General features: G+C 40.2%; 1 protein-coding gene across 1 annotated transcript; it reads left to right on the top strand.

Moving 5' to 3' along the window:
- The first annotated feature begins 4,299 nt into the window (after positions 1-4,299).
- On the top strand, positions 4,300-24,211 carry LOC139972022 (methyltransferase-like protein 27). Its single transcript, XM_071978883.1, has 5 exons — positions 4,300-4,611; positions 6,355-6,477; positions 8,685-8,820; positions 18,324-18,416; positions 19,604-24,211. The coding sequence occupies exons 1-5, from the start codon at positions 4,471-4,473 to the stop codon at positions 19,810-19,812; spliced, it is 702 nt and encodes a 233-aa protein (XP_071834984.1). The 5' UTR covers positions 4,300-4,470; the 3' UTR covers positions 19,813-24,211.
- Positions 24,212-24,860: the final 649 nt, after the last annotated feature.

The following is a 24,860-nucleotide window of genomic DNA, read 5'->3' as shown; positions in this document are numbered from 1 at the left end:
CATATTTGACTAGGCCTATCATGATTCATTGACTGAATACATTTTGAATATATGATTATTAAACTAAAAGTATCGCAACTCCGAGTGTACACAAACACCTCGTACATATGTACATCGGCTACATGCATACAATAACAAATGCACTGTGTTTTATTGTGCTGTATACTATACAACACAAGCCTTTGAAGAAGATCCAAAGTCAGGCCATCTTACTTTTACACATTCTCCTACACAGGCCAGGCGCGTAGCCAGGAATTTGCCAAGAGAGGGGCGAAACTGTAGATTCGGCACTGCAAACTATCTAAGCGTAGCGCCACCATGTGTTGGCGCGAAGCGTACAAGACAATTTTGGCTGAAAATGCCTCCCAGGTCGCTGGAAATGGCACTTCCCAGGCCTTGTAAGTTGCATCTTAGCATTTTCTCTTTTGAAAATACTAGCGATATCATAAAAACATTAACAAAAATATATAAAATATTGTCAAGGGGGAGGGGGGTTTGCCCCCTTCGCCCCCCACCCCCCTGGCTACGCGCCTGGCACAGGCTCTCTAGTCGATAAGCAGTTTGCTAACAGTTTTATTTTATTTTGTTGTACAATAGGCTACATTACATGTGTTGTGTAGAGCATCGAGTACTGCCTATAATGGGCCCAGTAGTTGGGAATAGTTGCTTCATTGTGTTAAGAACACTATGTACTTTCGTTCATATATACCTACCACTGAAAGTTCTGGAAAGTTGCTAATGTGAATATCTTGTATTTTTTCGTGTTGATCATACTGATATTGACAGAGTATGGAGGGATCCATGTTGAATACTAAAGTATATCACGTGCTCGCTGAGAGCCAATCAGAATCGAGAAAATAATTTCAGTGCCAGTTCAGTTTGGGAAAAAATATCGCGGGCGGGGTGGTTGCATTCCGCAGAGCCTGGCGAGCTATAGCACTGAAAATGTATGACAGTGGCTATTCATGATACCTGGGGCTATGAAGAACATTTTCTAGTCGGTTTCATCAGTTTAACCCATGAGCTGATCTAGCTCATATTTGGGGACCCTTTCCTGTGACCCACCTGGCCACACCCACCAGAATGTGCCCATCCGACGTCCATTTCCGTATATGGGCATGTACATAAACCATTGCTATATACATGAATATTGGTTAAATTTTCAGATCGGCTGACCCCCTCTGGCCTCCCGGTCTAGTTAGTACCAATGTCATAATCGCTTCTGTTTAGGTGCTGAAACAGGCAAGCTAAGGATTATGTAATTATGTAGTTGTTCCGACCGCGTATCACTCACTACACAATGGTCAACTATTCCATGGAGTTTAAAACATGGAGCTCCATGTTTTACCTCCATGACTATTCCAATACACACAAATGGTCTTGAGACCTGTGCCGTTTATTGAGGTGGCGACTTTTAGGAATCGATGCGTTTGGTATCTAAGCAGCTCACTGTGAATCACAAAAACCTCTTAATCTGATGGTGAATTGATGGATGCTGTTAAAATGTTTTGATATAAGGGGCATACCCATGGTGTAGCAATGTCACGGACACACAGCTTTTGTTCAGTCGATGACATTGGAGAGGTCAAAGGTAGTATATAGGTCTGATAACCCCTGTAGACCACGAGGTAATAGGTCCCACGAATACCACAGGTCTGGCTGATGATGGTTACATTATTTGTTCTAAAAATGCCACTCACAATATACTGGATAGTGACCATTTCGTCCTATACACGATACTTCGATATTTGAAATATTCTTAACGTTCGTTGTGTAAATATGGTCCATAATAGAAGACGTATTTTCAGTTACCCTTGTGGGAACATTAACCCTCTGTGTAAGACTCAAATGGTATATTATCTCATCCCATTTCTTCCCCTGTAGTATATGTAAGAAGTCATGTACAAGTACTACAGGTATCATTGGCACCCGTACACAATTACAGCACAAATGTAAGCTCACATTCTCCATTACATTTAAAGTCATTAGTTTGTGGACAAATGTGCTGCCTATGTCAGTGGCGGAGCTAGGGGTATTGGTCGGGGGGGGGGTGGAATGGTCTGTAGGGGCGCTTGCGACACTATCTAAGAGCGCCACCACAGGTTGGCGCGGAGCATACAGAATTTTTTTGAGTGAAAATACTCCCTAGATCGCCGGAAATGTCCCTTTCCGGACCTTGTTAATTTTCAGATAAACGAAGAATAAATAGGTGTCAGAAAATTACACCAACAAAATGTGAAAAATGTCAATAGGTATTTGAGAGCGCAATAAAAAAGTCCATAATCGCGAATAAGTAAAAAGTGGTAAAAAACTGGAAGAGGCGCCAGCAGTCCATTTGAGTCCGTCAGGGAGGGGGGGGGGCATACGCCCCTCTGACTGTATGGACGCTCCGCCACTGGCCTATGTATTGTTGTGATATCAGAACTCACGCTGAAGCACAGACACAGATAAGGGAATAAGTACGAAACTAGCACATTGATGGTAGTTTTCACCAAGTGTCATCAACATACCAAGTGACCAATAATAAGTTCCTTTTTAACAAATTATTTTTTCTGTACCTTGTACGGTAATTCATTTACTGTAAAATATTTCTTATATATTTTCTAACTGCTCACTGATTGGATAGTATTCATGTGTACATTAAATCGACTTATATTGTCCGCATTCCTTCGCGAATTATGTCTACTGTGGCTTACCATAAATGTCCTCATTAATAGAGCTGCTAACATATAAACTGCGCATTGATTGGATAAGATTTAATGTCTACATGAAATCAAATTAATGTCAACATTTAATCGATTTAATGGAATATATATCGGCATATATTCAATATCTGCCAGTATATATTCGATTTAATGTCCGCATATATTCGATTTAAAGTATACGTTAAAGACACTGAAGACTCGCCCCAACCGCGTGCCGCCCTCAAAAAAAGTTAACTTTCCGTTCCCTGAAAGTGAAGTTTTTTTCTGGTCGCTACAAAATGCAGACAGTAATGAAACGTAATACCTGGTTATCTTTTATCTAGACCTGAGATGTCCATCGCTGCTATGTACACTGTGTTGTGGGTATTGACCGTATCTGCATGTATTGACTGTGCACTAGTGTCTAATTACCGACGGTAGCAAGCTGTGTGTGTATTTTCTTGGATCGATGGCGGTGTCTTACACTTCTGTTACACCTCATTCGAAACTAGGTCAGATTACCGGCATCAGACTTTTCTTTGTGCGCGAGTCTTCACTCCCTTTAAATAGAATTAAGCAAGTTCGTAGGAACCGGGGGGGCTGGGGGCGCCAGCCCCCCAGTGAAAAATGTGGAGGGGCGGAAGTATCATTCCCCCCCCCCCCCCCGCTCCGCAAGTCAGAAAACCCCTTTTTCATTTCCAAATGAGAAAAAAAATCTCATTTGGAGCACCAAATTGCATCTAAGGCCAGGTGAAAATACAAAATTAAGTTTACAAAATGGAGTGGGTGTTGAAGTGTGCTATATTGCACCAAATTGCATCTGAGGCCACCTGGAAATGCAAAAAATTCCAAAGGGGAGGGGGACACCCCCTCCCCTTAGATCCCTCCCCCAGGCCGGCCATCAGTCTTCAGCCCCCCACTCAAAAGTACCTTCCTACGCCACTGGAATTAAGGAATTGTCTGGTGGAAGATTTTGCTACATTTTCCTCATAGTTCTTATATTTTTCTTTCTAACCATGTGAAAAATGTCCCATTCGCATTTTCTTCTTATAAAATTGCCCAGTTTCTCACCTAAAGCACCGTTTGTTCGAATTTGGTGAAGGACGTAATGCGGACAAATAGGCAAAACGAACGACTTGAAGTTAGCACTCCCATTTCCGCAACAAATACACCCTCGCATGTACACGCACAGGTGATTGCCTATCCTATATTACGTGCACATCGCGAACGTATGTATACTGCGCCGCTTACCATGCCTAGTTCGTACGTAAATAGCATTGTACATAATACACTCTCACACTCAAACCACAGTTCAATAACTTGTATGGGCTACCAAACAATTCTTTAAATTCGTTATAATCGAATATATGTCCGCATATAATGGGTTTATTGTCTGTATAGAATTAATGCAGACATATAAAATGCCCCCAGATTGAATAACATTTCATCGAATTAAAGTGTAACGCGAATTATGTCCTTGGTGGCCTTCAATAATCGTGATCTAGATACAAAGTGCTGGGGTCAGGCCGGGTTAATCAATCCGAGGTGCTATGTCCACCAGAACCCCGGGAGACAAACAACTGTAACTGATTGTCGAGTTGTCATTTGATTGTCACTATATTACCAGGGAGCTGCTACTCTTATAATAACACTAACTCCCTGCCATGGTCACACAATATTCGCGTTCGTCATTAACATCAGGGTCAAACAAGAGTTAAATACAACAGGTAATCACTTTGCACTAAAGCATACACAGAGATACACGTGTCTTTGTCATTAATACATCATGGCGGCGAACAGTACTAATGGAGAGGTTCAGAAATCAAACTATCTTGACTCTATTTCTGGAATAATCAAGCAAGACCAAGATAATCAGGGCCAAAAAGTAGCTCAATTATATGACGACTGGACAACATCATATGATAAGGTGAGGTATAAAAGCAGAGATTTGAGAATATTGTATTCACACTTATTTCAAGATCTTTAATTATGACTATTCCAATATAAATAGTTTGTTCATTAAAATCTCAATACGTGTTTGCTGATGAATTTCGGAAAAAAACTTCCGGAGCAGATTGAATGTTTCTTATTCCAATGCACTCTGACCAGGTGGGTTTAATGGGGAAACGCTGTCGCACTCGAAAGAAAGAAATTTATTTTCTGTTGCCCTAATGAGCGAACGAGTTACCGTAAAATCACAGCGACCGTCCATATCAGCATGTTCATTACACAAATATAACCTGTAAATACTTGTATCGTCCACTTGTCTGTTTGACCCAATTTCACGGAGGGAACGTCTGAAAACAACTGCTAGCCACGAAAGTGAAAGTAGTCATAGGCCTAACGGTCGTAAATGAAACATAGAGATTTGATTGGCGCGTGTTCTGTTGGGCGGGGCTTGCAAATTCTGATTGTACATTGTGGACTCTACGGACTCGCTAATAAACCTGGCGAAATTTATTCAGCTCAAAATGTGTGACGACAGATAACTCAATAAAAATTATGAGCCTAGCAAATGTTAGGTCATTCTCTTGAATAGTATATTTCTTTCGGCTTTACCGACGTAGCTTGCGAAATTTTGTTTTAGTTCCTTTCATTGCAAGGTATAAACAGGTGTTTTCAGACGTTTCCTCCGTGAAATTGGGTCAAAAATACGATACGAGTATATATATATGGTGACATTTGTGTAACGAACATGTTGATATGGGCGGTCGCAACAGAAAATAAATTTCTTTCCCTCGATTGCGACAGCTTTCCTCCATGAAACCCACCTGGTCGGAGTGCATTAAAATAAGTAACATTGAATCTGTTTCGGAAGTTTCTTTTGCGAAAGTCATCAGCAAACACGTATTGAGACTTTAACAGAAATTGCAACGATAATGCCGCTGAACCCCATTTGGTAATCTAACCATTGTTTTCATTTTCCATGTCAGATGCATAGATTTAACAAACTGGTGTCTTGTTTTTGGCATAATCTCTCTTGGTTTCCACAATTAAAATTCGAAAGACCGAAACGTTATTAAGAAACTGTACTTTCCATACTAGTAACATACTCGAGGAAAATATGATGTGATCTATATAAAAGAATTTGACACCTCATCACCATATCAACCGATTGGAACTTCAAATTGGAAGATTCAGTTTTCTGCAATCTCCACAGAATTTCCTCTTTTTCGAAACATTTCATGTTGAAGACTGAATGACTCATGTTATAGAATATTATATAAATCCCGTCACATGGAATGTTTACAAATGTTTACAAATGCTGTTCTGTCGTTTATATGAACAGTTGTCGTTGAGATACTAAAGTTTGTAAGACAACATAAACATTTAAACTTGGCTTGTAATGAGGAGCAGACGTCAACACCATCATTTTAGCCTTACATGAGATTTCCAGAGATTTGTCAAATTTTAAAAGTGAATATGGTGGAGACTTCAAAGAATATATACTATAGCAACCAAACAACGTTTCTCTTGGACTATCAAATTATCAAGGTAGAAATTCTGCCTAAGGTTACAAATAGATTTCATTCCAGTTTGCCAGTGTTTCGTGAAGTTTGCTTATCACAAGCATTTCAACCACACAAAGATAATATTCTGATGACCCGATTATGATTCTCACGCTTAATTGCGATACAAAATATGACATATATATATGAAATCTTTGCAGGACCTCGAAAAACTTAACTACCGAGGACCACTCAAAGTGGCTTCTATCTTGGCTGAATTCAGCGACAGTAAAGATATAAAAGTACTGGACTGTGGATGTGGGACTGGTTTAGTCGGAGAAGCGGTGAGCTATACAGTTTTAATAATGTTAAAACATTTGGTCGGAGAAGGATCTGTAGCAATCAACTCCATGCAGTGTGACTCCGTTATCAACTTCCTGGTCATAGTATTGTGTGTATGTGTATGTGAGAGTGCTGTGACGGCTATAGCTTTTAAGCATGGTATGTCATCACCACAAGATGGGTCAATGTAAGGTTGATGTTTCATGATGTGTAGATGTGCCCTATCGTTTTAGGCTCCCATCTCACGAATATTATGATGTATGGGCGGGCCTTAGCAAAAAAGTCTTAAAATGGCATACTTGGTATGGTGATGTAACTACGCAGTAAGTATACATGTTCATGAGATCATAAAAGTTGACCTCATGAATATTCATGAATGTATATGTTTCTAAACTATGTCACTAAATGGACTTTGTCAACATGATAACTGATTTCTGGTACCTACCTTTACATGTTAGCATGCTCAAAAGATAATCCTCTTCATTTTGGTGTGCACAAGTTCATCAACATGTACGGCTTCCCACACTATGAATATGTGTTAAAACGATATCTCAATATAGGTAACCTCTGCAGTTCTCATATGTGGCATGTGGCTTCCCCATAATTAGTACCAGAACCTGATTGTTTTGGGTGGAGGTCAAAGGTAATTTGGGGTCAGCAGAAGGCAACATATGAAACTCTCAAAACGTTGTATATCCAGAACATGAACATCAAAGGAGCTCACATTTGCATGGTAGGATAGACGTATGTAGTGTTAAGCTTTTCCACAAGTTGGTGTAGGTCAGAGTTCATTTAACGTCACCAGGGGTCAAAACTTGAAATCCTTGTAAACACAATATAACAAGAGAGGGAACTTTATTGGCTTTCATATTTTGCATGTGGCCGCCCTATAATGAGTACAAGAACCTTATTGTTTTCTTTATAGAGCCTTATAAACAAGAACCTTCTTAACACGTTATTCCAAGATAGGTTACCGTACATCACAAAGGCCTAATGTGGCATGTAATTTTCAAATAGTTATAATGATTACAAGAACCCTATCATTTTGGGTGGACTGGTCAAAGGTCATTTGGGGTCAGCAGAGGTCCAAATGTCAAAATCTCAAATGGATCTCATCAGGCTAACGATTACAAATGCAAATTTAATTGTTTTGTGTGTGATAGTGAGCATGCAATATAAATTACCAACAACAAACCATGTCCCTCTTTCTTTCTGTCATCGTTGTGGTATTATCACACAGGATTCCCAGTCATCAAACCTTGTAAGTCAGGGGTTCCCTAACTGGGGTGCATGAACCCCAGGGGGTGCGTGAGTCCATCCCAGAGGGTTCGTGGACTACTCTGACATCCACAGGGGGTTCGTGTGTGTGTGTGTGTGGGGGGGGGGGGGGAAATAAAGTTAGGGAAACCCTGATGTAAAGGCTGAGTCACTTTAGATTGTTACTGCTCTCCATCTGCAGTATGAACTTCAGCTAGGGTTATAGCTTTCAAACTATACCCCTCTGCTGAATATGTAATGTATTTACAAGCAAGAAACCGCTAGATGGGGTTTCTCCCTGGTATCTTTTGGGAGGGTGGCATCACGCATATACCAAACTGGCCTAAATCCAACAAGTATGTAGAATATCAATCTCCGCATGTTTGCTGTGCAGTCACTTATGTATAACGCCAAAGGTCTCTTGTTGTTGGCCATTGTGCACACACCAATATAATAAAATGTCAGAAAGCCATATATACTATCCGACTATACATGTCTACAGTGCTTTTATTGATACAACACTCCAAAGGTCACTTGATCATAGCCGGTTCAATGTCTGACTTGTGCACGTGACCGAAATGTCAGGCTAGCTTCTTTCAAGTTGAATTCTAAAAGCATATTCCAGGGCTAAAGTTGAATACTTAACAAACTTGCTGTAAACACCCGTTTTTTGGCTATTATATGAACATTATAAACAACGACAGAAATAGCTGCCACATGAAAATAATGACTTTTGCACGAATCGTTTGAACTTTGAAGGAATGTTTAGCGCCTTTTAACATAAAATGTCAAAGGTCATGAGGATGGTAATACTCAAGGCGCATGTATACTTCGAACTTGGTGAGTCGGAGTGGTGTCGTCATAGTAACCTGCAGTCATTTGTAAAGTTTGCGATGAGATCTGCATCTACATGAATTCCCTACTTGTTCAAGTATGTTTTCCACGTTTTTAGTTGAAAGATGCTGGCTTTACCAACGTTTCTGCTGTGGATATATCGCAGAAGAGTCTAGACATTGCTGAGAAGAAAGGGATATACCAAAAACTTGTTTGTGATGAAGTTGGAAAAGAGTGCATGCCGTTCATAGACAGTAAGAAAGAACATTTCAATGATTCGTTCACCGTATTATTCGATAGAATGTATATCTGATATACTATTGTTTTCCGACAATAAATATTAAACTCTGATCATAAGCAGACCTCTACCAATATATATTCTGCTGAGTCTGTTTTTGTAAATTGTAAATTGCTAATCTTTGAACGGATGATTATAGTGCTCTGCTGTTCATATAGGAATGTAAAAAGAACATGTTTTGGTTGAATTTGAATTTATGAAACAAATGGATTAACATTAAAGTTATAGGCCTGCTGTCAGGAACAGACGTCATAATTCATATAGCCTTAAATGAGCACTTTAGAGATTTAGAGCTGAATGGTTTGAAAACATAAATAAACCGGAACTGTCAAAGATATCCTTTACACATAACTTTTATAGGATCTGAACATAGTTCCGGGGTTGGGTTCTTCTCGACAGTGGTGTATTAGCCATCCAACTACCCCAGTGTGATCATGGGCGGCGATCCTGGGGGGGAAGGGGGGGATATATCCCCCCCATGAAAATGGGTGGAGGGGATGTAATACACCATATCCCCCCCACCAAATGCCAGGGATAAGAATATTTTCATGCCTACATTTATGCATCATCGTGAATGTACGGCTCTTTTTTAGCTCATTTCTCGCCTACCATAAACGCAGTGCGATCTTTTCAAATAAAGCGTCTTTATAAAGCAAGAATAGTTGACTGTAGGCTTCATTGGCCCATAACAACAAAAGGTATTATTGCACCCACGGTATTGATATAGTACATATATGCACCCTCATAGTATTCATATAGGCCAGGGTTGTCCAACCTTTTGCAGAGGAGGGCCACATGGAATGATTATGATGAAGGAGGGGCCGCATGAACCCTACGCTCGATTTTTCGCACTGATTTATTTTCCTTCCTGATAAAACAGATGAATAAAGTCCAGCCGCCCCCCCCCCTCCGCTGAGAGTGTCACACAAACTGACCTGTATGCAGTTTTTTGGACCCAGAATGTTCGAATGATTGATTATATAGCTTCAAATTGTTATCAATAAATCTGCTCACTAAAATTTCGCACCGTACAAGCATCTCTGGCGGGCCGGACGCAACCCTGCGGCGGGCCGGACTGTGGCCCGCGGGCCGTAGGTTGTACAACCCTGATATAGGCCCTATAGTAGGCCTACACACGTACATGTTCCCTCGAACAGCATGTTACCAGGGTAATGCTTAATACACGTTTCACCTGGATGCCCTAGCAATCGGTACCTAGGAATGTAACTATGTGTAATTGTGTATTGCATGTGTATAGGCCTATAATAGCCTGCATGAGGCCATTTTCTTCATCGAATAATATAAAAGGGCTCTCGAACATTCTAACGTAGCGCCTGAAACAAGATTGACAGGGGCAATTTTCCCAAAATAACACCCGAAATTAAAAAAAAAAAAAAAAGTATTTTGGATCCTGATTATGAGATATTTCGGACATGATATCCCTATTTTAAAGTTGGGTATATGCCGCTTGGAAACCTCGAGAAGTGCCGTTTCCGGCCATCTAGAGGGTTTGTAAATCCCAAAATTTTCTTGTACGCTTCGCGCCAACCGATGGTGGCGCTACGCTTAGATAGTCAACAAGGTCATATCCCCCCCACTCGGAAGTACGGATCGCCGCCCATGAGTGTGATCATGGAAGGCAACTTTCAATAGAAACAGTCCTCCCATTGCTCTAATCTTACACTCCTTTCATGTGTAGGTTCAGAAATGTTCAGAAATGTTCTCCTCATAATGGAGAGGCAAACTCATTTCCTAGATCCATCAACGTGCCTCAAAAAGTTGTCCTTCTTTATTCAGATAAATCTATTGCTATTTGAAGGCACTACCTTATTGGTTGCTAGGGAGCAATTTATTCTAGTACTAGCGGCGAGCCGTGAATTTTCGTACAAATGACCTTAAATGGCTTTGCAATCCGTACATTGTATTCGTACGACTGCATGTTGAATTAGCTGACATGTCTAACTCGTAAAATGATAAGACTTTATACATTGTTACTATGGTTACCTGAATCTGTGTTATGTCGCTTTTTTCGTTTGTTTTGGTAATTTCTAATTGCTTTTAAGAAGGTAACATTTATGCCTGTGCTACCTGGTCCTACCAGGCTAAGCACCATTCGCCTACAGCCTGTACTCGGCATGATTCATTTTTCTGTTAAGGCTACCACGTGTAATTATTGTAGTGCGGCGTGTGCGCTGCAATATTGGCATTACTTGACAAGTGAACGATACCTATACATGACTGGACTTTGACACTTAAAGTTTCATTTTGTCTCTGTATGCATATTTGCAGTTTCAGAGGCCTAGCTGCCTAGCCAACTTATTTAAGCCTCTCACGGCGCTCACAGGCGCCCTCACTTTGTAGGTACCTACATGACCACACCCCCCTGGTGTGTTGTCCGCCCCCCCCCCAAACAACACCATGAACAACTGAAAAGTTCTTGCTAATACTGTAAGCACTCCACGCACAATACGATACTGCGTATTTATTTATTTATTTGTTTGCCACAAAAGTACAAAGTGGAGGAAGTCTTCCATAAAGCTTAAAAGCTTAACAATGTGGAAGACTCCCTGAAGAAAGAAAAGAAAAGAAAAGAAAAAACAAAATATATATATATGTGTATGAATACATACATAGATATACAGGCGCGTATCCAGGGGGGCGTTGGGGGCGCGCGCCCCCCGGGTAAGAAAATGAGGAGAGAAAAAAAAAGAGAAGAAAAAAGGGAAAAAAGAGGGAGAATAAAAGAGGAGGAAGGAGAGGAAGGAAGGGAAAAGAAAAAGAAGAAAGAGAGAAAAAGGAGAAAAGGAGGGAGTAGAAGATAAACGCCAAGATACCGGGAAGAGAAGAGGAACAGTCATAATTACAGCACTGATCACTATCATATACACAGGGTAGCCAGTGACGAATCGAGGATTACGGAGGGGTTGTGCGCCTCACCCTTCCCCTTACACCGACCAACTCCAATTTTGACGTTTCCATTTTTCCTCTCTCACTAATGTAGATATCTTTATATATACCGGTACTATATATGATAACGAGAGTGTGTGTGTATGGACGCCTTAAATTGTACAATTGTGCTATGAAACCAACTGTGGCTGGTCTCGAACTCGACCGAGTCGTCGGGGAACATGACGAACCCATCACTTCTTGAGATTGTTCCCATCTGCATGAAAACGCGCGCCCACAAACATACGCCCACCCCTCTAATCGCTTCCCGATGAGTTACGAAACTTAATTAATGACCTTCGCCCGTAGTACCAAGACCTTGACAAAATCCGACAACACCCCACTTCATCGATAACAAGTGATCGGGTATATTAGTGACGTCTAGAGGTCGTGCAACTGACCTACATAGAGTGTGACCACTTCCGACTTTGCAATTTCCCAAGATCAGGCCCCGAAAAATCCAAGAAATCCCAAGGGCACTGTACTGTATGGATATCTAGCAATATCTAGCGATAGGGATGAAAATCCTAAGATCTTCCCTTAACTGAAGGCAGATAAAGAATCGAAGCCTTCAGTGTGTAATGAACTTGAAACTGTGCGTCTTTCGAAATGAAAAGAATGTGGGGCAAATTAGCCTAACTCCTATGGGCTCAGACCGTGCTAACCAGGTGGCCCCGACCAAAAGGGGGCCCCGCTATACTGAAGCACAGAAAAAGGGTATACCTCTTTGGATAGGGAGGGCCCGTTTTACTGGGAAAGAAAAACTCATGCAAAGACTGAACAAGACAATATACATATTTTCACGTGATACGGAATACGGACATCATGATCATGGGCTCATTGGGTATTAATGTCTGTGTCGAGCTAGTTATGTTATTTATTATTATAATCGAAAACGAAGTATATTATTTAAAACCCAATTCCAGCCAATGTTGTACTGAGTACAACATCGGGACATATGATTTTTTGAAATATTCTAAAACAATAACCCACCACCCAACAGACTTGAAACTGCGTTCATTTGAAAAAGAAGGCAGGGCTTGCATATAAATATAATATAAAAGGTAAGAATAAAGATGCCTTCGGTGTATCTGGTAAGTAAATAAGCACGGGAAATTAGGCTTAGATGGAGACAAAGTTTCAGCCGAAATTAGGTTTATGCTAAGGTTTGATTACTGTATTTGTACAGTAGTCTCCATTTTACTCCATACAGTATAGAGGGGCACTTGTCCACTCCCCCTGGAAAATCACAAATTAAAAAAAAAGTTAAGCATTTGACATTTCAATGATTTCCCCCAACCGACAGTTCTCTAGTTATGTTCATTGCATACGGACCCATAATGCATTACTGAAATTATTGAAAGTCAAAATCCTAAGACATGAGATCTCAAAATAACCGATGTGTAAATGCAACTTGAACGGGAAGTGTCTTTTCCGACGATCTAGGAGTATTTTTTGGCAAAGAAATCGTTGTTCGCTCCGCGCCAACCGATGGTGGCGCTCCGCTTAGATAGTATCAAGTAGTGTGTTACACCTTTATGACCTACTGACTCCCCCCCCCCCCCTTGTAGACATTTCTGAGGACGCCCTTGCTTAGACCTCCTGATAGGGGCCCCTTTGGGCCAGGAGCCCGCCAGGCTCATCGTTACACCCGGGTGGAGCATTACACTATAAACAGATAATAGTTACTTATTTCAGTCTCCTTTCAACTATTCGAAATTTTAAAGCAAACAGCAGATATCACATCATATCAGTGAGCATGAAAATGGCGCTCCGGGATGAACAGCCTCCAACTGTAGATATGTGTAGTGTTCGGTTTCGGAAATATCTGGTATTTTTTCATTTCCTTCAACGAAGTTTATTAGTAGCCGTTATAAGAGGTTTTAATAGATGTACACCAATAAATTAACTGTGTCTGAATTTTCGAAAATTCCCTGACCACCATTCTTCATCATTATTCCCTCCTTGCAATTTTGACCGGTCTGTTAGGGGTTGAAGGTTTTCCTGTATTGGTTGTCCACAGATGAAAGTTTGTGCAACATTATGGGTATGTTTTGAAGTGAATTTATTCACGAGAATTTGTGAATTTTCAAATTCTGAACAAATAATGGGCTTAAAACCTTGAAAAGTGGGGCTTACGGGTATTGTGGGCCGCGACGTAGAATCACCTACAAAAAGCAATGATCCACAGGAGATGCGGTAAGGTCGAACATGATGTGTGACTGGTGACATCTTCAAAACGGTTATGGATGAAGAAAACTATTGGGAAATTCTTGGTTCTCAGGCAGAAGTGTACATCTGGTTGGTCATTTCAAGCCCGAGAAGTGCCATTTCCGGTGATCTGGGGGGGGGGGGTATCAAAACCAGAAATTATCTTGTACGCTGCGGTGGCGCTCCGCTGAGATAGTAATTCGCGCCCCCCCCCCGGGTTAAAAAATCCTTGATACGCCCCTGATTACCATTGACATAATCATGATGAACACCCTTGCTAGCTTGGTAAATTTGGAACTATTTAATTATTCGCCCGCCTTGTCAGGTGACTGCACGTGATGTATCTTCACATGTCAATCATCACCAAAATTGGAATTTGGAATATGTTAATGAGCTACATCGATGATATGTCGATTTAAATTGGTATATGTCAAATTGAGTTGCTAGAAACTGGTTTAAGTCCAAGGCAATTGACTTCTACCGATTTAATTCGACATATCATCGATTTAAACTAGTAGATGTCGATTTAAATTGACATATACCGATTTATTTTACATATCATCGTTTTAAATTGGTATATGTCGATTTAAATATGTCGATTAAACTGGTATAAGTCGAATTAAATTGGTATATGTCGATTTAAATTGGTATATGTCGATTTAAATTGACATATACCGATTTAATTCGACATATCATCGATTTAAACTGGTATATGTCGATTTAAATTGACATATACCGATTTATTTTACTTATCATCGATTTAAATTGTATATGTCGATTTAGATCGATGATATGTCGAATTAAACTGGTATATGTCGATTTAGATCGATTATATGTAGAATTAAACTGGTATATGTCGATTTAAATCGGTAGAAGTCAATTTAAGCTGCTGGAAACTAGTATATGTCGAAGGAAATTGGTATATGTCGATTTAAATCGGTATAAGTCGATTCCCCACAATTTGAGACTGATTGCCCGCCATAGTGCTGTACTATTTTGGTAGGTTCTACTGCATACACCACTGCGCATAAACGTAAACAGTATACTGTATTCAAATTTCAATCATCTATACAAAGGATTGGAAGAATTTTGGTTCTTTTGAGAAGTTGCGTTTTTTTTTTTAAAGAAAGAAAGAAAGATATTATTCCAAAAAGTACGAAAACATGTTATTGGAAACCTGCTCAAATACCGAATCCTGTGTCGTTGTACTCTTGTTTACACAATTTACACGTTGACACTGAGGGTTATATCTACGATTTGTGCAAACAGATGAATATTTTTTTCAACTCCCTGGTTTAAAGTTGCAGGTAAAACGGCATGTCTATTAAGTGTTTATATGAATGAGGAATTGTTATAACGGAACGCCATTACTCTTTTAGAGATGTGTAACCATTTTCATTAAAACTTTCCTAGCTTCCAAAATTGTTATTATTTTGAATTCTTATACAATAACTCATACTTTCATTTGTGGCTTCATCATCTGTTACTAACAATGTGTTCAAATTTGTTGTATCACAGTGTTCTTGTGTTTAATTGTTTCTACCTGCAGGGTAAGTTGCATCACATAATTTAAAAAACAAAAAAGCACCCAAGGTTACAGTTTACCGTTAATCAATGAATCACAGGTAGTGATGTGTCTGTTGTATAAAGCTTTACAAGATTGATTGCCCTACACAACAAACAATAACAACACCACTGAACTGAACAATGTGGCAACAAACACGTATTTAATGTAGATCCCACCCGTACAGTATACCCACAAGGAAATGTGTAATACCCACACGTGTATAGTACGCGAGTCCAGTTTTCTGCACTCGGACTTTAGACCAATTCCAATTTGGTATATCATCTTGCTTGGCAGATCTCTTATTTCTTAAGTTTACTCTTTGAGTGTCCAGAATGAGCACTTATGTAAGGAGTCAATGCAGTCTTACACATTTAGCCACACATACAATGAATATCTTCTTGTTTAAAGCAAATCATATGAAGCCAATGCTTTGATTGGTTGCTGCTATTCGTCATATCGTAGATTCTTTGGCATAAACGATAGTGGCTTTGTAATTTATATGGAGACTGTGTGTAAACGGTAATTCTCACAATATAACTCCATTTCAATTAGATCCTTTCATTGTTCAAAGCTGTTTCAAAGTTATGGTTACAAAGATAAAACGGTGATCATTAGATGTCATTTTGATCTTAGTAATACAGTGAAAAGCAGTGTGATGTGACAAACAATAATTCACAATGACACAGACTGTCCTGAAATGACCATTGACCTCAACAACTGGCTTCTTGTACTAAATGTGATACATCAAAATACTAAATATGACATCTGTCCTTGTTAAAATATAGTGATAAACAATGGTTTCCACAATTTGACCCCTGGTGAACTCAAACGAATATACGACCTCCGCCCACAACATATCACAATATCACAATATTGGGACTACTAGCCCCCTTCACCATCTACATGGCTGGCTGGTGAATGCCAGCTGAACATACACTCTCAGGCGCGTATCCAGGGAGAGGCGCTGAGGCGTGCGCCCCCCCCCCCCGGGTAAGAAAAAGGGAGAGAAAAGAGAAAAAAAAGGGAAAAAAGAGGGGGGAAATGAGGAGGAAGGTGAGGAAGGAAGGGAAAAGAAAAAGAAAAAAGAGAGAAAAAGTAGAAAGGGAGAAAGGAGGGAGCAGAAGAAAAACGCCAAGACATCGCAAAGATGGTGGCGCTCCGCTTAGATAGTACTTTGCGCCCCCCGGGTTAGAAAATCCTGGATACGCCCCTGATAAAAGTACAAATTAAATGTTCGATATATATATATAGTAATTACATACAGGTATAATTTAGTTTTAGTCGGTAACTAGCTATTATTTCCTTACACAGCCACTTCTTAAAGGATGTGACTGACTTTTTACTCTTTAAATCGTTCATTAGAAGATTCCATGTTTTTGTTGCACGGTTTTGTAGGCTTAAAGTTCCAGGCAAATGCCTGATAAATTTACAGGCAAATGCACGTCCAATTGCATTTGGAATTACCTCAGGAAGTAGTAGTGATGTAGGGGTTGACGGCAGTAAGGCATCAAGTCATTCTGACAGTGGCGCCTGACTGAATCAATGTTGGTTATCCAGGATAATACAAGCGCCATGTTTATTCACTGGGAGGGTAATATTCACTGTAAGTTTTAGGAGGTCATTTTAGAGACAAAACCAGAGTGTAAACATTGCAATCCAGAGTGTTAAACATTGCAGTGTCGGTTCCGTTGTCAGCTTTATGGAAATTGCAGGCTTGTTTGATTCCTTGTTCGAAGGCAACATGAATCTATGCGGTGGTGATGGCGTGTGTGTGTCCGCTTGTATGTGTATGTGTGACGACTGAGGTTGCGAACATTGTTACTAAAACAAGAGTAAATTTTGGATGAACTCCATACTTTACGTCCGGTTCGTTTGATGTCAAGATAGATGACTGCCCTCAGTTTCGTTTGGACGGCATTTCTTCAATCCACGTGCTTGGAAGATCTTACTTAATGAGGTTTTTCCTAATTCGGTCAGCTTTGTTGCCTGAGTATGATCTGATGACTGCTATGCCATCGTCCCTCTCATAACTATACTGGTGACGTCGACCTGTTACTCAAGTTCATGTACTATAAACAGCCCAACTAGCTCATACACCTCTGCTCCGTCAAAAGCAAGCATCCATTGAGACATCGACTTGGTTATGGCAATGCCTTTGTAGTTATTTAAATAGTGATATGCTACATATATATCTGATACTTTTGAACATGTAAATCAGTCGTTCTTGATTCTTCATTCTCAATCATGACGTCATATATCAATACTTTGTTAAGCTGGGATAAGCCTACACATTTATAGTGTGTGGATTTGTATTGATAATCTTACGGTGGTCCTAAAGGGACAGACGAGTTGTAGACTAACTGTGCAACGACAACACTACACATTGCGATATCATTTTCGAGTTGTCAAGACACGCCGCGCGCAACGCAGCTACTCGACAATTTGATAGTTTCGTTAAGATGTCACGTTAGCGCGTCACTTGTCAACTACATGCACAGAAGCATACACATTTGTCGAGCTTTCGCGTTATTATAACACTCTAAGACTATAACTCGCCTGTCCCTTCAGAACTACCGTATATTCTACTACGTTAGGTGTATAACAAGCAGAATAATCACTAATGGGTCCCAATTACGGTGAACGGCGTCAATGATATAAACTGTGGTGGAACGTTTCTCCGAAGTAAAACATTCTTGTTATTATCATTATTTTATTTAATTTATTATTTCCTTTAGATGAGTTTGACGCACTGGTTTGCATTGGATGCGTTGGGCCGTCTCACATCAGCCCCGTTGCGTTTCGCGAATGGGCTAGGATCGTGAAACCTGGTGAGAACGTCAAATTTGTCGTTATCGTGTTGAAATAAGTTCTCCGGTCAGGGTGGGAGGAAAGCTGGGGAAGGCATTTCGGCGAGGGTGTGTGGGTTGAAAGTTTGGTATATTTTCCCAACCTCCTGCGACGTGCAGGATTAAAATTTAAACAAAACACTTGTCCGCTGCCTCGTCACTTTGAATTCCATCCCCACTCCCCATCCCCCACACCTACGATTACCCTCATGGAATACTCTGGTTATCTTGATAGGCTACTTCAATTTTCAGAGGAGCTCATGCGTAGATAAGACAGCTTGCCCTTGATCGTTGTTCTCTATAATACGCACGAAGGAGAAACTAAACTGGGAAGTCTTATCATATATGAAATAGTTTAATGCATAAATATCCACGTTACATAGGCATAGGGGCCCAATTTGTTTTTGGGGGAGGGGGGGGGGGAGCTGTAACGACTTGCCCGAAAAATATAACCAAAATCTTCATGTGCATATCATATAGGCATGCATCGGTTATTACACCGCATGCCAATAACATACAATCATTTGCCGTGTTATTATACCCTCCCATATTGGTTATAACTATTGAGGAAGTCGTTACAATAATAATGATAATAATAATATCAGTTTAACCGTTGAAAAACACATGCAAATTATATTTCTTTCAGTAGGTGCCCGAAAAATTCTCAACATATTGCCCGAATTTTCACAAAAGTCTTGGTTTGGGGGGGGGGGGGCTGCATCCCCCAGCCTCCTACGCCTATGAACCTGCATGTAGCTAACTATACTTTGACTAAAAAGATGTATTAAATAAACATATGGAAACTTCTGCGCCATTGGTTTTGTATTAATCGTCTCATTCAAAGTTAAGAACTGAACAATTAAAATAATGATCTAGCAGGAGGTTTGGGGCTGGGGAGGAGACAAGTCACATGATGTACATCACAATGAATTCATTATCATCGCTCCAGATCTTTGTTACATTACAGTGTGGTTTACTAAGGAAACCAAGGGTGAATAGCGTACTGAAACACGATTACTTTACTGGGTAATAACCCCATCTCACCCCTGCTCTGAAACAAAACAACAACTATGTACTGTTATTAATGGTTCAAACGAACTTTATCGTCTGCATTATGAAAGAATTAAGAGTGACGACATTTCAACTTGTTTTTTCCCTTCTATTTTTAGGCGGTGTTACCGTATTTTCCGTACGTCATTGCTACCTCCGGGTTACTCAAGGGGAAGAAGAGTTGCATTCAGAAAGGTTCGCCGAAAATTTCAATGAGATGTTGGAAGAATTAAGAAGCACCAAGAAAATGGAACTAATGTCCAAAACAGATGTGCCCAACTTTATGGGAACCACGGCTGCATGTATTTACGCTATGAAAGTGCTATAGGATGCATGACGTGTTCATGAGTAACTACATACCTGAAACGAAACGAATGCTGAGCTCCTTGATATGTAATTTTGTTTTGCTCTGTACCATGTACGGGGCCTCCAATGTAAAATTAAGATGATAACATTACTCTCCTTTTACACGACTGCCATACAATCCTATTTAAGCAACCTAAATTGCATTCCAATTATTTATCATTTCAATTTAAAAAAGTCTAGGGATGGTGATATTTTGGTTTACTTAAACCAATCTGGCTAAGCCCATGTTGTACTAGCCTAGCATGACTATATGAAATAGATGTGTTTATGTTGAGTTCAACATTTTCTGTGTCACATAAAGTACATGGTATATGAATCAATCGGTCATTATCTAAATACATGACATCATTCCAATCACCGCCAAATTCACCGATTAGATTAGTCAGGTAGTACAATACTCATTTCATTTCATTTTCATTTCTTTATTCCAGTATAAATTTACGGAGAAATTTATAAATAGGATAAAAATATAACAATATACAAAACATCAAAATACAGGTTAAGACATATAAAAGTTTATGACACACCCCTCCCAATAAATGACTCTGGAAGAAAATTCCTTTAGATACCTGAACAGCAGCAGAGTCCCCATTTAGATACTAATCTACATCACAGTGCATCTTATGTGTAAACAAAGGTCTATGGAGGTGTTCATTTATGATATAGGGATTACCACACACCATCACATACAGGATCCATCCAGCTTGTGGCTAAAGGTGTCGTACCACAACTTGCTCCCATTGACTTACACCGTAACTCGTCGATTTCCAAGGCCACTGGAGTATAGATAGACGTCTTCAACAAACATGTCCTTCCCATCACATGATAGCTGTTGGCTTGGGGCTTGGACTACCACAGCACGTCCAGATTTCGCCACCATGACAGTTTAGGTTTTGAGCTAGAAGAGCACAAAGGTTAGCATAATGCTCCCCAACCCATATGTCCGCTTTCGGTGCAGAATCTGATTGTTTCATGGTCCATTAGCTTTCTAAGATGCCTTAAATTCCCTTCGGTTCTCCAGATGATTTGACCATCTGTAGTTTTATTTCATCCTCATCAAATATCCAAGCATAACAAATGATGATGAATCAAAAACTGCCAATACAATACTAAACTTTCAGACTGATGTACACTTACCTAATTGTGGTACGTTACCTATACAGAGTGTGAAGCCATGACCTTATATATACTGAGTGAACAGAAAATAAACAATGGAAAGAATGATCATGTGACACCCGAGTTTAGACCCCGAGTTTAGAGTTCACCCGAGTTTAGAGTTCAGCCCCCCAATAAAAAAGTTGAGGGGGCAAATGCATGATAAGCCCCCCCAATATTTACCAAGGCTCCGAAACGTGCATCTGCCCATTTTTCAATGCATACTTGTCGATCTGTCCGATGCACACGTATACTCTATAGGTGTAATAATTTTAGTAATTGCTGGGGGACCCTCGGCCCGTCCCCTGGCTATAGACCACATTGTCACCCCAACCGCGTCTTCACGCCCCGTGAAAAGTGGAAGCAGTCAGTGTGAGTACCGGTAAGCGTAACACAACTTCGTCTTAGGCCAATGACTTGCCTCATTTCGGCCAGTTCTCCAACATCCCCTTACTTAGTGGCGGAGCGTCCATATATACAGTCAGGGGCGGATGCCTCCCCCCCCCCCGACGGACTCAAATGGACTGCTGGCGCCCTTTTCAGCTTTTCACTACTTTTTAATTATTCGCGATTTTTGACTATTTTATTGCGCTCTCATATACCTATTGACATTTGTCATATTCTGTTGGTGTAATTTTCCGACAAAATGGCGACGACACCTATTTATTCTCCGTTTATCTGCAAATGAGCAAGGCCCGGAAAGGGTCATTTCCTGCAATCTAGGCAGTATCTTTACTCAAAAATTCTCTGTACGATCCGCGCCAACCTGTGGTGGCGCTCCGCTTAGATAGTGTCGAAAGCGCCCCTACAGACCATTCTTGCCCTCCCTGACCAATACTCTAGCTCCTCATCCCCTTACTTAGTGGCGGAGCGTCCATATATACAGTCAGGGGCGGATGCCTCCCCCCCCCCCGACGGACTCAAATGGACTGCTGGCGCCCTTTTCAGCTTTTCACTACTTTTTAATTATTCGCGATTTTTGACTATTTTATTGCGCTCTCATATACCTATTGACATTTGTCATATTCTGTTGGTGTAATTTTCCGACAAAATGGCGACGACACCTATTTATTCTCCGTTTATCTGCAAATTAGCAAGGCCCGGAAAGGGTCATTTCCTGCAATCTAGGCAGTATCTTTACTCAAAAATTCTCTGTACGATCCGCGCCAACCTGTGGTGGCGCTCCGCTTAGATAGTGTCGAAAGCGCCCCTACAGACCATTCTTGCCCTCCCTGACCAATACTCTAGCTCCGCCACTGCCCTTACTACACTCAAAAACATCTTTGCGAGTACACTACGAGTAATAGCTACTCTCTTAAAAAACCATCGAATATACAAATTACAATGTTTTTACAGACTTTTACGTGCAATCTGAAAAATTGCAGGCTTGAGACCCATATTTTAGGGCTAGTAGACCGGCAGCCCAGTGCACTTTGATCAACGAACGAGGTACCAATATCTGAGTTTTGGAACATTTGTGGAAAAACCCAGTATATCCAAAAGTGGTCGCTCTGCTGCATGTGGCCCCTGGGGCCGGTTAAAGGGGGCCCAAAAATGCATCTGATCAAACGAACGAGGTACCACTTGAAACCAATGTCAACTTAATGCATGAATGCCACAAAGTACTGAATGGCCCATGCCAGACAAATTTTCTGCTGCTAAGGGCCCGCCAGACGCCCCTAAATATGGCCCAAATGCCCATTAGCGTAGCATTGACCCAGATTAAATATGCAAGGTATCACTCAAAACCGGTTCGGAATGTTTGGGTTGATCTTACAGACTATGGAAATCATCATGCCAGACAAATTTTCTGCTACAAAGGGCCCGCCAGACGCCCCAAAAGGGCCCCTAAAAATGCATTTGATCAAACGAACGAGGTACCACTTGAAACCAATGTCAACTTAATGCATGAATGCCAAAAAGTACTGAATGGCCCATGCCAGACAAATTTTTTGCAGCTAAGGGCCCGCCAGACGCCCCCAAATATGGCCCAAATGCCCGTTAGCGTAGCATTGACCCAGATTAAATATGCAAGGTACCACTCAAAATCGGTTTGGAATGTTCGGGTTGATCTTACAGACTATGGAAATCATCATGCCAGACAAATTTTCTGCTACAAACGGGCTAACAGACACACTAAAAGAGGGCCCCCAAATGGGCCATGATCAATCATAGTTGGTACCACACAAAACCAATATTAAATGCAAAGGTACTTTCCACAGAGTAAAGAACTGTCAATGCAAGACAAATTTTCTGGTCCCACCAGATAGAAAGTATAGGTGGCCCAATGCGGCCCTATATGGGCCTAATGAATTGTATATCGATGCAGACTATATGTGCCTTGTGACATGACATTTGTAGCATTCCACAGAGTAAAGAAATGCCAATACAATACAAATTTTCTTCTGCAAAGTGCCCACCACATGTAAAAAAAAATATACAGTTTAAATAGTTAAGATACCACAAGAAACCAATCTATAACAATCAAGAACATCCTGAATTATTCAAATTCCTTCCCGCTACATAGGCCAATGGAATAATGAGATTAGTATACTAGTAGGTGTATCAATTACTGAACATTTCATTGAGCAAAACAAAAATGACGCGAACTCAGTCTTTGAGGGAGATCCTGACAGTTATAATGCATTCTCAAATCCATTCTTTTTCCTTTTATCCATTCTTTTTTCTTTTATCCAGTCATTACTTTGTATCGTGAGCAGTGTTTAACTTGGCAGTTACTTTGTTTCGCTGGAAACACTGGAGCAGAGTAAAATCAGTTTATGTATTGTAAATAAGAAACCCAAAATCATTTTGTATCTTGAAACACTGTGTTTACGTTAGCATTGTAAATCTACAAAGTTTAAAATCTTGAGAAAGAACGCTTAAGTGTCATCTTAAGACATACATGTAGTCGAACAAAAGAGATTGTTTTGTTTCTTAAGCTCAGACAAAGAAACAATTATCAAACAATGGTGAAAATGCTTTATAACGTGTACTTAACGATAAAGGTTTGGGTTGAAACTGTCCAATATGGTTTATGAAAGATACATAATTGAAGCATATAAATGTATATGTACCTTTATGCTAGGTACACTCTTTAAAGGACTTAAAATGCTAAGATTGAACAAACAAATACTGATATCACCACGTATGACTCCATTCCTTGATACAAAATATAAAATGGGTAATTGGCCTATATTACTCCATCTTGGTCTTTTAGAACTTCCATCATTACACTAATTCAATTCGAATAGCTTGTAACAAGTCCAACAAATAGATGTGGCATCCATTTTTCATAAATATGAATGCTAGATGAGGGTTTTTGTTTTCATCTATGAAGGAATCTTTTACCTTTCAAGAAAGTCATCTTGCTAGTTTAAAATGTACTAAAATCATAATTGGCAAAGATAGTAACAAAAGATTACTATGTGATTACTCTGAACATGACACATGTTAGGTTCGAAGTATAAGAACTGAGAATTCATGTCTCTTGACAGTGATTAAACACTGGAGTGTGTGATGTAAAAAGACACTGCATTTGCCATTCAGACAGATCTCAAAAGAATCATTAGTAAGTTTATGAAAATTAAGTATTCCCATGAACTTGATTCTAAAAAGACATTGGAAGCTCAAATCTATGTTTCATTGTCGGAGTCATCACTCCAAGATGGTTCAGTACTTGAATCATCGGCATCAAACTCGGAAGCCACGTCTGGTCGGCTACTTTGAAAATCTTCGCTCAGTTCCCCCTCTTGGAATAGATGATCTGGGAGAGCCGGTCCCTCAAACCAGTCAGGGCTGTAGCACCCATTCTTGCTCTTCCAACCGTAGTTCTGTGGATCCAAGCCAGGCAAG

Source organism: Apostichopus japonicus, chromosome 8 (genome assembly GCF_037975245.1).
Source record: "Apostichopus japonicus isolate 1M-3 chromosome 8, ASM3797524v1, whole genome shotgun sequence".
Taxonomy (NCBI): domain Eukaryota; kingdom Metazoa; phylum Echinodermata; class Holothuroidea; order Aspidochirotida; family Stichopodidae; genus Apostichopus; species Apostichopus japonicus.
This window is presented reverse-complemented; position numbering and strand designations above follow the sequence as displayed.